The sequence below is a fragment of the Halictus rubicundus genome, chromosome 1, assembly GCF_050948215.1.
Source record: "Halictus rubicundus isolate RS-2024b chromosome 1, iyHalRubi1_principal, whole genome shotgun sequence".
Classification (NCBI taxonomy): domain Eukaryota; kingdom Metazoa; phylum Arthropoda; class Insecta; order Hymenoptera; family Halictidae; genus Halictus; species Halictus rubicundus.
The window spans coordinates 1333265-1349089 of record NC_135149.1 but is presented as its reverse complement, the minus strand read 5'-3'; the positions used below and the strand labels follow the sequence as shown (position 1 = coordinate 1349089).

The following is a 15825-nucleotide window of genomic DNA, read 5'->3' as shown; positions in this document are numbered from 1 at the left end:
AAATAGTGAGAACTATCCTTGACGTAATGTTCCAGCTGCGAAAATCTCTCATTCAGTACCTAGCCCCGAGTTTCTACAAACCGTGTGATTTACACGCTGTGAACACCTTGAACCTTGCCTAAAAGGGCTTCTGTACTACTACAAACCTCACTGGTAGTACGACTATGACAATCTCCATGGGACAGTGGTCCCAAACGGAAGCTGAACGATCTAAACGCCAGCAGAATTCGAAAATCTCTCGCGATAGGCAGAAGTGAGAGATTTTCGAAGCGAACTGAAACAACCGTCTCCTTTATGTAGGTACTTCTCGCGAGAAAAGCTTCCCAGACGAATTCTAAAACAGTTTCAAAAAGATAGCTATTGGAAGTTGCAGTGTCCTAACAATTGAAATAAGTGCCATTCATTCGAGAAATTTTACACCAGACAAATTGCAACGTAGTACGCTTATTGCAGTTGTTAGAGAAGGTGCAGTGTTGCGACTTCCACCGGTAATTTTTTTAAAACTAATTACTCATCCGGGTGACTTCCCTTGTCAAGCGAGGGATGCGACCATGATCCTCGAGGCTCCCGTGGAATTTCACGTGGCCGATAACGTTCTCGCGTGTATCCCGTGGAGACTCTCCCCCCTCTCTCTCTCTCTGTATATCTCTCTCTACCTCTCGCTCTCTCTCTCTCTCTTAATAAATAACGAGCGTTATGCAACAAGCCAGAGGTAACGATAATCAATACCGTCAACGAAACGGCGACTAGAAGCATCGGTGGGCAAGCATACGAGTAAACCGTCTCTACTCGACCTTTCACGAAAAACCGCGAGTGTCGAACTGTTCCACGTTTAGGGTGATCGTCGAGTGAGAACGAGAACAATAGTATCGAATCACCGCGATGCCGTTCGTTAGACACCTAGGATTCTTGGCAGAGATTGTAACAGGTTCCAGAAGAAACTACTAAAAAGAACGTTTACGATAAAGTACATCTCACGAGGAACTGAACATTTTAAGCTGCTATCTGTTTCCTTTGCAATTCCTGTTCTGGGTTTCCACGACGATTTTATAGTCGTTATAATCATTAGTTTATAATCGTTTATCGGTTCTGTATTGGGTTCGAAAAGGTTCCAGAATCGATTCTGTCGTCTAACAGCATAAAGGATATTCTACTAATTCGTTACAATTTTTTAAAAGCAGAGGAAAATATTTGACGAATTTTAATCAGTGAAGAGTGGAGCACACAAGTTATTTTCGTTATCAGTGGGTCGATTAGAATTGTTAAGCTTAACAATTTTCTACAGAATACAGTGAATTCTCGATATATGTCAACAACACGGGTCTTAGCAGCGTCGTGTATCGTCCAGAAGGCATACCCGAGCCGTGTTATGTTTATAGTCTTTGGCGTCCGAGACCTCTCAAGCTTCGGGGACTCTCATAGGGTTACCCGGCGGTAGTGGGGATAATTCCGCGACGTCTATCATCCAGGCCTTGGCGACATATATAGAGAAATCACTGTACTTCAAAAATTACGTTACTGAGGGTGAGTTGTTGGTTTATGATTGAAATTTCCGTTGCTGTTGACGGATCTATCAAAAAATCCTCAGCCGTGGGCCATAGACATCCAAAAATGATGGAATAATCGCCGGTAGCTAATGTGTTAATACAGCTGACTACTGGAACAATTACTCCACAAGACTCCATCCTGGAACAATTTCAGACCCGATACAGAACCGATAGAGTAATGATTATAGGAAACCAATATGGAAGCCGAAGTAGGGACAGCAATGGGAACAGATATTAGTTGAAAATTTCGCTTCTTCGTACCAGTTACTGAAGGTGCGAATACACTAGTAAGTAACTCGCGACATTTTTTTGCGAGAGCAACGTGCTGAAGCGTGCACATGTTTTCGCGAAAAAAAATACAGTTATCCCTCCTACGGTTATATTACAATTCGTACCGTACTATATCGGAATCAGCATTACAAGAATCTCAGAATTAGTACAAATCAGATGAAATTAAATTTGATACAAATCGCAAATTTTGCACCGCGTTGTAGAAGGGTTTACCGTGTATTGTTCCGCTCTCTGAGAGCAACTGTGAGCGAAATTTGCAGGTCGCTACCTCAGAGGTGTTGACACGTGTCACGAGAGTTGTTCTCGCAAAACCAAAACGTCACGAGTTACTCGCTAGCGCGTTCGCGCCTTTGGGCTAGAGGTTGTTTGGAACCGTTTGAAAAGGCGAAAAGGTTAGATCAGTTATCTCGGGTAACGGGTGTCGCGAGCAAAGGTGATTCAACCAGAATATCGAGCGATCACTCGTGTCCCAGGTATTCGTCGCCGAGAGGGAGTCCCGCGCATTCGGTGAACACGAGCCCGACAACGACCACGTCTACGTCGACGTCTACGACGACTGGAACAGGCGGCGGGGGCGGCGTCGCGACGCTGGCCACGCCGGCCGGCTACACCAGCAGGTTCGTAGCACACGTAGCGCACGGTCGCCAGACTGCTGATCATCAGGCCAGTTCTAATTCCAATAACCCCCACGACCGTAATCGTTTTAGGACGTTTCGTGACGAACACGATGAACCGCCGGCAACCGGTCCTCGCGGGGCGATTATCGCGACTGAGCGAACGAGCGCGGACACTCGCGTGATCGGCGACGCGAACCGACCGGAGTCTAGCCTAATCGAACATAACCGCACGGACGATAGTACGGACACCGACGGAACCACCCAATCGTCATCCTCCTCCTCCTTCTTCTTAGCGACTAGGCCCGAAGGTCTCGAAGGTAGCGGTCACGTTAGTCGGGTCGCGGAAGGTCGTTCGGGGCACGACGTCAGCTCTTCGTTGCACGCTCGATCCGATCCGCAGAGATCGACCGGTGACCTAGCACTCTTCAAATCGATCCGCAAAGACCGGGCTGCATCGGGCACGCTCGAACGATTGCTGGAGGTGCCGGCCGAGGAAAGAGGATCCAGAGAGTCCAGCAGCTATTCCACCAGCACCAACTCGGAAACAGAATCTGACAGCGAGACGGAAACCGCTTCCGAGACCGACGAGGAAGAGGATCAGTCCAGAGACGAGAACAGTAATTTGAAGATCAAGAAAACAGGGAGTTCGCGGGACAAGGCCGACGACGGCGGTGATGATAAAAACGCTAAATCTGAAGGCGATTCGACGGAGTCGGAAGAGTCGACGGATACAGAGACCGACGACGAGACAACCGTTCTTAGCGTGCGAGCTGATCCCAGGTCCCAGGAGGATCGTCACCAGGATCGCTACGACGAGGTGAAACGACGCAGCTCCTCGATAATCGGCGAGAAGAGCATCGAGGAGCTGTTCGACGACAACGGATGGGTGATCACCGACCAGGATCTGCAGGCTGACGGACCGCGGAGGATCTCCAGAAGCTTCGAGCTGATCGACGGAGAACCGAAAGACACCGGCGTAAAAGAAGAGAACTCGGACAAGCTTGGAGACGTCGACAAGCTTAAAGACTCGGAGAAGACTGAAGAAAATGAGACCGATGATAAGAGCGAAGGAGCCAAGACACTGAGTCTATCAGGGTCTTCGGAGAGCCTGCCTAGAAGCAGAGTGTACAGACAGAGTAGTCTCGGAAAGAACGGTTGGATGGTCTCTGACGAGTCCGACAGCGAAAACGACAGGGGCAGTACTGGGGAGAATGCGAAGAAGACGGCCGACGGTAGAACGAAGGTGTCTTCGGATCTGGTAGAAAAAGAGGGCAAGAAAGAGGAGGGCGCGTGGAACATCGACGAGAACGGCTGGGTGATAGTGAACAGGATGAAGAATACGGAGGACGGCAAGGGGGTCGAGGACGAGACGAGGAGCACGATTCGTTCCCAAACGACCGACCTCGCAGTGAGAACTAGCACCGAGAACGGTGCTCTAGTCGCGAACGCTACCCAATCGAAAGAGACCGACAGTCCTGCCGAGCACGAGGACACGCCTGGTGTCGCTATCAGTATACCGATGCAAATGGTAACCACCGTTTTCTGTGTGTCCGTACTGTGTTACAGCGTTCTAATCAATCTGTTCCTGTAATCCATACACGCGCACATACACGAGCGCGCGCGCGCGCACACACAAAGACACGCATACGTGGCCTCAACTCTTCGTTTCTCTCCGTCCCGTTCGCCGCTGTTCATCGCGATCGTTCGATCTTTCTTTTTTTTTTTCTCTCGATCCGGTTCGTTTTCGGTTTCTCTCTTTCTGTTGATTTTTGTCTCCTGTTGGCCGCGAAAGACTGCAGACTACCCCCACGGAAACGGACGAGACTGGCTTCGATTGCGAGATATCCGATGCAGCAGTTTCTTCCCCCGTTATTTTTATCTGGTTCTATTCTCTTTCGTTTTCTCTCTTCTATTTTTCCGAACGCTCTCGTCGCGGCCAGGTGTCTCCTCGAAAGAAAGAACGCCGCTGGCTCGTCTAAAGCTATGTCCACACTGAACGTCGAGCAACTTTTTGTCGCCGCTTGTTGCTCTCTTCTTTCTCCCTTTTCTTTTCTTTTTTCTTTTACCGAATAAACGAGGCAACAAGAAACGAAGTTGCTCGATATTGTTTCGGTGTCGACGTAGCTTCGGGGTTGTTTTACAGGAACGCATAGTGGTTCGATGGTTGAAATGGTTAGAAGTTTAATTTGTACACACCGAAGCGACGTCGAGCAACTTTCTGTCGCCTCTGGTTGCCTGCTTCCTTTTTTACCGAATAAAAGAGGCAACGCGAGGCGAAAGTTGGTCGACGTTGGTTCGGTGTGGACATAGCTTTACGTTTGTTTAGTTGGGAGTTTAATTTGTACGCAGGGATTGATTTAAGGGTGAACGGAATTAACCAGCGCACTTCACGTCACGTGAAATCATGTGCAATCACGTTACATACAAAAGAAAATAATAATAATAATAATATGATAAGGATAATATGCGGCTCACACACGAAGAATGTAGCGTGAAATTACTTCTTTTTGCGTGACTTGATGTGATCCTACCTTAATGTACATCCGTCGGAAGTAAAATCAAATAGAATCTTATTTTCAGTGGTAGTAGCCTTTGTAAATCTGACATAAATAAAAGGTAGTGGTTGTTCATTTAAAACGGCGGTAGATCGGTCTTTGCATTTGCTGCGGGGTTTGTGCATTTATAAAAGAATGAGTGGAAGAAATAAAGTTCGGTGCTACTCCACTGACACTCTAATGATTAGACTGCGGATTTTATGTATTTGTGGGAAAAACGAATAGGAGCAATTTCCAAGAATTGCTGGGCAAAACAATTTAAAAATATGGACGTATTATTTCTAGATTATTCAAGCCAGTGGAGATAGAAAAAAGTTGTACTTGGTCCTTGTTTCTTGAAATTGATGCAGACCATTTTTATTTCGAAGATATTATGCATTTACAACAGAGTTGGTGCTACTTAATACGGGAGGAAGATTAAAATAATTGTAGATTGATGTATTAATATTTTCAATGTGTTAAAATTATTAAAGAAAAAATTGAATGTACATCTGGACTCCTGCCTCATCCAAATGATGCAGAACATTTTCATTTTGCATAAAGATCCGCAGTCTAAGATGCTCATCTCTAGTGATACTTCTTTTGGACTCTTCAGAAAAGTTGATCATATTGAACTGTTAGGTATTGATTTCGAACCACTGTGTGTCCGGGAAAAATTTGTTGGTCAGCAACTGATATGGGTGCAGGTGGAATTCAGTCGTTGGCCGTATGTGAAGAGCAAAGGACCTTCTTCCTCGGCTATGTTCACGTTATTTACTTTTGAAACTGCTGCTCGGGAGTCCTCCGCGCTCAGCTGTCGCGCACCGCGATCGATAGAACCGTCATCGCGCTTCGAGTGACGATTATTAACCCTTTCAGGACGGGCATCTCATTTTTGTAGAGACGTAGTCCCGGCAGAAGCGGTTTCCTTGCACTATTTTGATGGTTTTGTATGGTTCACTTTTGGAAATAATCAATAACACTGAGTAGAAGTAGTTGTTCGAGTAATGTTGGATACTTCATTCATCCTCATTCGTAATTCTATCTGTTTCATGAACACGTAGCAGTAGTTGTAATGTGAGAGGTGTGAATTTTCACTTGGGGAACGATTCAGGGTTGAAAATCTAGGCCAAAATTGACTGGAAGTTATATCTTAATTCATTTGAAAATTGAAGTCCAACCAGACTTAAATATATAGTGATCCTACTGCTTATAGAACCTCCAGTCACCATAACCTTCACATATGTTGTCAAGGTCATCCTTCTAGGTGACCCTGGGACTTTCACTGGTAGTTAAATTATTAACAGAAAAAAATGTGTAACACTTGTGATCTATGTAATAGATCTTCTACGTAATCTTGGGAGTTCAGAGAAATGTCCTTGACAATCTATGTGAAGGCCAAGGTGCTTAAATCTGGGTCCTCCAAACACTAGTTTCACCCTAGATGTAACTATACGTCAAAAAACTAAAATAATCATCGGTACAGTCATTTTTTCCTAAAATGCCAAGCAAATCAGTGCCCTACTTCATTATAGATACATCTTGCCACCCCCTCCCCAACCGCAACTTGCAAGTAAGTGTAAAGCCTGTGAACATAGTAGAACGAATTTTTTAATGACTATCGTTCGTCGAATAAGCTGAACCCGTCCTGAACTGGTTAAGAGAGTAAATAATATTTTTAAAAAACGGAATGCCGAGAACGCAGATTCGCGTCACTTAGTAGTAACATTGTTATATGTTGGTGGAACTTGCATTTTTCTACATTGTGATACTTTTACGTACGATCGTAACTATTTGTTGTTCCTATCGTTGTCTCCCGCGACACGTGTCCCCCCTCGCCATTGCTCAATAATATCTATATATACGTAGCTTCGTAGACACGAGAGAAATCACTGGCACGCGAGAAACAACCGTCCTCCCAAAAACCGCTTAAATTCACTCGTTCCCATTGATCGAAACGCGGGGGTGGTTTTGTCACGTATTAAGCCGCGTTCCCAAAGAAGGGAACTGATGTTGCACTGATTTTGCAACACGCTTGTCGCGACAGATTGCCTTTTAGCCCTCCGCAACTGCTTAGAAAATTGGCCGAAGTGTAATTCGAGAATCAATATATTTTGAACCTGTGCGCACTATTCCGGAAATTGGGACAATTTTATTTCGAGAACTAGAGTCATACTTGTGCAATGCTCGGGAAACTGGCAGAAGTATATTTTGAGGATCAACATATTCTTAACCCTTCTGTACTGTTCAGGAATTTAGGACAATTGCATTCTGAGAATCAGGATATATTTCACCGTTATGCACTATTGAGGAAATTGGGAAAGCTGCATTTTGGAAATTGAATTACATTTAACCCTGTTCGAGAAATTCACAGTAGCATTTTTCACAGTAGAATTAATTGACATATTTCAGTAATCAAAATTGCAATTAAAAGCACCGCTCTGCTCCCGTGCACGTGGGTTACAACACTGTCTATTTTCCCTCATGAATCTGAAGTCCCCAGCTGAATAAATTTCAACCTTCAATTCGTTTTCGATCGAAAGAGGAAAGTTCCCTGTAAACGCAAACTGCAGTTTTAAAATGCATCGACGGGACAAGCGTGTTCCGGGACAGTGTTTCTCAACGAATCGGTCGTTTGAACAATGAAATGAGACCTCGAGTATTAAATCGACTTCTATCTGATCCAAACAAATTCTTGTCGCCTTTTTCAAAGCGGAGGGTTCAAGTGGGAACGCGGCAGAACGCGGAGCCGAACCGGCCCCGTCGCCGCCACGTTTCATATCATTAAGTTTTTGTACTCTTTTTTCCTAGTGAATAGGCTTGCGTCAGTTTGTTGGTGTGGTAAATAAACTGCATTTCTTTGTGATAACTCGTATTATTTATTTCCCTCTCAAACTTGTCCTCAGTTTACACGAGCATAACCGCGGAACAACAGAGCGACGGGGGAGGGATCGCGTGTACTCCCCCGGCTCTCTCGTTTATTTCTCGTCCAAAACCCCAGTGCTCATTGTATGTTTAAATGTTTCACTGATAAAGACAAAAAAAAGCAAAGACAAACGTTCTTTTTGTTTCTACTATATTTTGTACACGTTGTTCCCATGTTGTTGTCACGAATCTGTTCCTGTCACTGACCCGGTCTCCTCAACATTGACCGCAGTATGGTTGCATGCTCGGTTAAACATAATCGAGGAAACGGTGTATAGATGAGCGAAGAATGCATCTTTATTTATTGCACTAACAGATTGAACACGTCGGTATCGATCACGCGTGATCGAGAATACATATCTCACCCTATACGTCCCTCGTTCGTTGCTCGTTCCACGCGACCCTCCGTCAGATGTTCTATCCCGACGTTTCCAACATGGCGGCGACGATCCCTTCGTTGACAATCTTCGTTGACATCCATCACCCACACCTCATGTTGCGCCACCTCAAGATGCACGCACGCTCACGCCACGAATTTACAGCGCAATCGGCGAGAATTGTAGGTCCGAGGAGTTAAGGTAAACAAAAGGTATTGGCTGCGAAAGAAAAAAAAAAAGAACAAAAAAACTACACCTCCGAGCATAACTGTTCAATCGTCTCGAGAAAACAGGACCTCGGACCGTTCGATTTTCCTTGAAGCTTATACACCTAATTTTATACTGTTTTGACTCGCATTGCTTACGACACTTGTGGGTTTGTTACTCGATATTGGAAACTCGTGAAATGTTGGAATTACGTTATTAGTACAGGAAATGAGCATTTTTCTGTATGAAAAATAATTGTTAATATGTTAATCGTCGCTTCCGCTTGTCACCGTACGTCGTATTAATCCGGCTGTGCACTTTTCTTAACGATTAATTCCATCGCCTCAGCTATTATATGGATGCTCCTAGGGATTACTCTTTAACACGTTCGCTCTAATTTCATCTTCATTGTTAAACTATTTAGATGAATGCAGCACATCTCGTTCGTGAAATATTTAAACAATTTAGCAGGGAAAAGCCATGGAATCTCTGAACATTATACTGTGTACTAAGGCTTTAGACGATGAATCTTTAACTCTGTAATAATAACCTGGGGTCGCTCGTGACCCAGATAAAATTTCTGTACACTAATTTTCGCTACTGCATCGCAGGACAATTGCAAATACGACGTTTCTTTCATTTCTTTCGAACATTTGAACTTTTCAGTCTTGACACAATAATTTTTTAAAGTCTATAAATATGGATTTTTGAATAAATCTTTCAACAGTAATAACAATTGAACTAACAACCTCCGGTAATCTAATAATTTCGATTATTGTGTCAAAAATTATTTTCTAAGTTTCCTCTTGGTATAGTACCATTATTGCATATCTTATTAATAGGCAGATAAAATATTAGATATTTTAGTCAAGTCGTTAAGTATCAATTTTTGACGAATTTTGAAAAGGCTCAGTGTAATACCTGGTGGGCTGACTGACCGTGGTACATACTACTGAAGAGTCAAGTAAACTGCGAGATTGTGGACGTCAGAGTAACACTGATTGCGAACGTTTTAAGAGCTCGAAACATGCCTATATAAATTGAGAAAGATAATTGTAGATAATAGTCCAAAAAGTTAAAATTGCCAGACCGAGAAACCAAAAGGAAATTGAACGTTCCAATTTATAACGTTCGTCGCGGTGAGATCGAGTTCGGTTTATCCAGTGAAGCTTGTTTTTTAGTTTGCCAGTTTGACGAATCTGGGCCAATGGAGCCGGTTAATCGCGGAGGAAAGTGTGCGGAGATTATCGTGGTTGAAGCGAGCAACGGGAGCGTCGACGACGGATCGGTGAAAGTTTGTATTCGATAGAAGGGCAATTTACATGCGGGAACGTAACAGCATAATTACCGATTGCGAACCTGAATTCGTTCGTGTTCGGACATTCACAGGCTCGCGAACGACCGCGAGAACACTTTTCGAGGACGTTTATACACGTCCCGCGGAGCGAGAAAGGGTTAACAACGACGACCGTTGTGCACCGTGAATGTACGAATCTGTCGAATTGTCGCGAGACACGAACACACAACTCGTCGAACAGATCGTTGCCGCGCACCCGAAGCGCAGAGAAAATATTACAGACGGAACTAATGCGACCGCATTGTGCATCATACGTGGAAGCCCCGAGGCGTGCACAGTGAAAGGTTTAAATATAACTCGTTTGTTACTTTAAATATCTGCTGCAGCGCGGATAGTCAGCCGAGCTATATCGGTCTGTGGTCCACTTGACTGGAAACGCGGATGTTATTCCGATACGTTTCACCGTTGAAAAGATCAATTGAACTACGTGGCCATCAAAAAACAAACCGCGCGAATGCACAGGATTCTTCGTTTCTTTTTCTTTTTTGATTCTCTTTTTTTTTTTTGTTTTTTTCTGTTTCTAGTTCGTTCCGTTCTCTCTGTGTTCTCGATTCGTTTGCTTTTCGCTTTCTTTCGTCCGGTCGGGAATCACGCGAATTTTGTTGTCGGGGCTTTTCTTTTTTCGGAGCTGCCGCGTTTCGATGTCGCGATCAACGAGAGAGGCCGAAAGGAAAAATGTTCGGGGATCCGCGGAGGAAACTGAGAAATATAGGCTGCGCTCGACGATACTTTACGACTGCAACGAACGCGGGAACACCGCAGTATTTTTTACCGTGGATATTTACCCCCTGCAAGCTTGTTGCACTGGGAAAACTTGGCTTCTATTTTATGCTTCTGTGTCAGTCGCGCCATGCGGGAAATGTATTTTTGCGTGAAAGGGGCGACGGAATTTCCGGATTAGGGATTTTTATGATTAAAGAAAGTGGCTCTTGACACTCTGAATGTCGTCGGAGACTCGCCGATCTCTTCGTTGGAACCTGATAAACATTTTTTGAGAGACAGATGATTATTTTTTAAGGGGGGAACCTTGTGTAAATGGCCTGTTTTCCACGAATAGTTTTTTGAAAAATGTAATGCGTAGATTGATTTAAAATTTGAGGTATCATTTGTTAACGTTATAACGTAAACAAAAATATTTTTTATAAATTTTAATCGTTAATATCAAGAGTGCAATGGCGGCTTGAATATGGCATCCTGGAAATGCGCCGTGCAGTGTACAGTGCACAAAAAGTTAAAATGGAATCGTTAGTTTATGCAAATATGCACAACACGACAATCTTCCTTTATTAAAATTTACAAAATTGCAAAAATGGCGAAGTTTTGAAAAAAAACGGATTTTCCGAAAATCCGGAAAAATCGGCGCTCGTCATGTTGTGACCAATTATTTATGGAATATATATACCAAGTTTCATAAAGATCGGGTAATCCGTTTTTGAGCTACGTTGCACGGCGTGCGAAATTTTGCGTTTCGAGAGAAGTGCGTTTAAAGTTTGAGTAACAGAAAAATCGTGAAAAAAATCTTAACTCATTTTAACTTACTACGGTTTTTTGCTAATCTGCGATTCCATGGCCATAGAACAGATCTTCCTCTTCCTCAAAAAGTTGTACTTCAGCCGTTTTTTATTTCTTTTTTTTTCGAGAAGCACGAGCCTTTCCGACGAGAGCCCGACTACCTGAGGCGCTTCGCCGATTACAACCGTTCACTTTATCTTGAAAATAACGTAAAAGAACATCTCTGATCATTTTCTAACTTTTTTTATCGTATTCCTGATGAAATTTCCTATCGATTTAAACAAAACAAAAAATGCTCAAAAATTTCATTTTACACAAGGTTCCGCCGTTAATCCACTTTTCCTAAAATAAAATATGGAGGGCTCTCCGTGTAAAAAGATTGGGCTACGTCAGAATCCGGCGGTTAAGGGTTAAAAACGATGAAGAATTTCGTAATTATCCAGTGGACATTGCAAAGACGACCTCCAAAGTGTCGAGAAGCAAAAGAAACAGGCATTAATCATTTCCGGAGGATAGTTTCGACAAGACTATTGCAAAAAGCATCATTGGAGAGCTGCCATAGGAAAAGTTTCGATTCCAACGGGCGGAACATTCCGCGGCGATGGAGCGTGTGCTCGATAACGCTCGCGCCACTTGTCCATCCGATTAAAAACGTATTGGAAATTCCTTTTATTGCGTTTTATTGCGCGCTGCCAAGCAGAGATCGGACTCGTTCCACCGGGAATTAGAATTCTGTTACGAACCTCGACGGTCAGTCACAATTCGAATGAAAGCCTGAATCAAAGAAAAATCCGAGAATCGATTCCTCGCATGGCAAGAGCCTAAGTCAAAGAATAGCCCAAGAGATAGTTGCAATTTGTCGCAGGAAGCAACAAAACTAAGTCGAAGAAAAATCCAAAAGGTAGCCACAATTTATCACAAGAAACAAAATACTAAATCCAAAAAAAAAAATCGAATAATCGGTAGTCACAATTCCTCGAACGAAAGAAAAATCGAATAATTGGTAATCGCAATTCGTCAAACAAACGAAAAGCCTAAATCGAACAAAAAGTAGCCACAATTCGTCAAACCTAACAAACAAAAAGCCTAACATTGAAGTTCGAAACAGAAATTCTAACATGTTAAAAAATAGATTTAAATTTTTCTCATAAATGCATAGAATCCGCAGTCGGATTATTAATGATTATGCAACGAGTTTGCTGACTTTCAAACGACCCACGTGGCTAGTTGATAAACAATAGACGCGCAGGCTTGCAGATTGATATCCATCGTACACATCACTCGCTACAAATCCACTATGGGACACTATGACCGAGTGGCATCGCTCGCATTCATGGAATCACAATTAACGGGAACCGTGTGACGGAAGGACGAAGTATGCTCGCGTTAATGAATGAAACGCGGGCGTGATCATCGGCTTGTTCGTCGCGAAACGAAATCGCCTGCTCGTGGCCTCGGATTTCGCGACAGGATTCATATTGCTAGTTACGTCACCCACTAAACCGTTTCACTCTTGCGTTACTAAATCGCGGACGTGCGCGACGATGACACACAACCGAAAACCATCCATCTTTGAACTTCGAAATCGAACGTAACAATTTTTTTAAAAACATTGTACCAAAAGAAGAAACAAAAAATTGGACCAAGAATATTACGGTCTTTGATACGTTCTGTGGATTCTCCAAAATAATTTCCTTCGAGTCACCGACTCTGTAACAGCAGGTTTGATGTTGCGTCGTCGTCGCATGATACTCGAACGTGATTGTAAAAATCATTGAAGCTGAAGTTCGAATAATGGCAGACTCGTAACTCCAGTGGACCCTTAACTGATTGGATGAACATTCCTTGAATTCCTTCAAAAGAATTGAGTTGTTTTACTTATTTTAGTAAACGTATTCATACACTCAGATGACAGTTGGTTTTGGCGATTGCATAGATAGTAATGTTTAAGCAATTGTTAATGCGTTGAACTCCTTTAATGCGCCGAACTGTACAGCCTTTAATTGAAATGAATCATCAGAAGCTGAGTAAGGAGTTAAGATGTGTCAAGACCCCGCTTCTTAGGTGATCAAATAGCTTAACCATTAAACCATGTAATGCCAAGAGATATTATAACACATTGTACACTATCCGACCACTTAAGGCGATCATCCTCAAGGTGAAGGACCCTTCACCTCAACTATGGGGAAGGATAACACGAATAACAAAGAGAGTTTCGATGTGTCCTGCGAAGAAGCATCCCTTAACGATCGTTAATCGCCAAGGCCTTCCCAATAAATCAAGTTTGCCTGCCCTCTCCTGTTTTCCTTGAACCCGCCAACCCATACTCACAGGGCTTGAAAACTGTTGTAACGTCTGTCATTATTTTAAGACGGTGGTCTCTTATTTTTGTTAGCCATTGCAATAGTTTCAACCCTCATCCAGCCTCAATTTTCTAACTGTGCTCGTCAAATTGACTAGCAGAGCGGATGAGGGTTAACTAGTAGCTTACAGAGCTGTTTCGAGCACATCCTCGAGGCCTGTCGATGAGCAAGGTCATCTGAACGAGCCAACCTTCGTTCGGCATTGTTCCAGGTTCCTGAACAAGAGCAGGAGCCAGGCGGCGATGGTGGCTCGGGAACGGGAGCGGGAACGGGAACGGGAACGAGAGAGGGAACGGGAACGGGAACGGGAACGGGAACGAGAACGGGAACGAGAACGGGAGCGCGAACGAGAACGCGAAAGAGAAAGGGAACGAGAACGCGAGAGAGAACGAGAACGAGAACGCGAACGAGACGCGGACACCGAGGTGGAGTCGCCTCTGTCGGCGAGGTCCCGTTACGCCGCGTTGAAGGAAAGAAGGCAACGACTTGCGAGGTCCAGAAGCTCGCACAACTTCGGCGGCGATGACCTCGACCTCGACGAGGAGCCACCCTCTCCGACGACCCAGTCGCCGAACGCCTATCTGGCGGCCAAGTACGGAGCCGGCTCTGAATTGGCCAGGAGCCGGAGCACCCACGCCCTCAAGTCGAGAGAGCCAAGTCCTGAACGCGACAGGCCCGGAACGGAGAAGGATGGAGCGGCCCTGAGCTCGTGGGCCAGGTACCTGAAGAATAAGTACGGGAATCGAACCATCAAGGACAAGGAACCTTCGTCCTCTACCTCGTCGATACCATCATCCAGGTAAAATCCTCTCAATCCACTCGATAGGCTCTCTAGATAAGACCTATTTTGTCTCTTAGCAGCTCCTAGGCATGTCTTAATCTGTAGAGGATAGTCCTCAGCAACGTGTAGAGTAAGGAGAAACAACAACATTGTTTCACTCCAGCTTTGAGTAGGCTTGAGTCTAGTAGATTTAGCTACCCCATGAGTCCACTGGCTAGCTTGAAGCAATGGCAAGCCAAGGAAAAATTGCTACCCTCATACATTCCTGCGTTTCAGTCTAGAACCTACCACAACTTGATGAGTCGAATAGCATGCCAAGGAAAAATTGCTACCCTCATACATTCCTGCGTTTCAGTCTAGAACCTGCCATAACAAAAAATAATTGACAGCCATGAATCCACCCATGTATTTATGTAGGTTTACTAGCTACTCTAGACTAATGAGTACATTGGTAGGTCTAGGCCTTCAGTATGCCAATATCTCAGTCTAGTTGCTACCCTAGCTTGATGAGTCTAATGGTAAATCTAGAAAAAATTGCTACCCTTGTACATGTCCATGTGCCTTGATCTAGACGCTATCCCCTAGCTTCATGAGCCTAGTATCAGGTCCAGTAAAATTGCTACGCTTGTATATCCTCGCGTGTCGATCTAGTAGCTGTCCTAATCTATTGAACCCACTGGACAGGGGTCCAGGACAATTGCTACCTACCTTACTCTAAAGGAATACAGAGGGCATTTTAGAATGTTCGAGGGGGCAGAGTGCTCTTTTTTGCGATGTTTAAAGGAAGAATCGTTTTGCAGCAGCAGCGCAACGTCAAGAAGGTTATCCCTCGGGCTACCTCTGAGGCACGTTGCCCAAACATCCTTCGAATCTTCTGATGACGACCAAAAAAACCCGTCAGGCTCCCCCACGTCCCCTACAGCAGCTCCCGTTATACCCGCGGCAGCAGGTTCCTCCACTAGGTGAGTCAACCAAATGCAAAGTATATCGTCATCTTGTAGGAACGACTGAGATATTTTATTGGATTTCTACAGCAATGGCCGGAGGAGTCACTACCTGCTGAAGCGACGGCAGCTGTTCAAGTTCGGGATGCGGGGGAGCGAAGCCGGATGCTTTACCTGGCCGAGAGGCCTAGCAGTTGGCCCAGACAACTCCATCGTAGTGGCCGACAGCTCCAACCATCGTGTTCAAGTAATTACCAACCTTTATATATCCAGTATACGGTTTCAATCTGCCAGAGTGGCATCAAATGAACTTCAATTTAGCTTCCGAACAAACAAGAACCATTTCGAAGCGGAGTTTAAATCGATTTTG

At 44.3% G+C, this 15825-nt stretch overlaps 1 protein-coding gene across 11 annotated transcripts in view; it reads left to right on the top strand.

Moving 5' to 3' along the window:
• The window catches only part of Tn (tripartite motif containing protein thin), an 82767-nt gene that overhangs the window by 63662 nt on the left and 3280 nt on the right, over window positions 1–15825 (top strand). For 4 of the 11 annotated variants that reach the window (XM_076804038.1, XM_076803930.1, XM_076803957.1 and 1 more), the window contains 3 exons: window positions 2312–2455; window positions 2546–3983; window positions 13942–14262. In XM_076804038.1, coding sequence (XP_076660153.1) covers window positions 2312–2455; window positions 2546–3983; window positions 13942–14256 — 1897 coding nt within the window. In that variant the 3' untranslated portion in view covers window positions 14257–14262. Of the gene's footprint in view, window positions 1–2311; window positions 2456–2545; window positions 7859–9679; window positions 9793–13941; window positions 14530–15311; window positions 15474–15545; window positions 15703–15825 lie in introns of those variants that run through there. The other 7 variants (XM_076804077.1, XM_076804164.1, XM_076804300.1 and 4 more) reach the window with 5 other exon arrangements.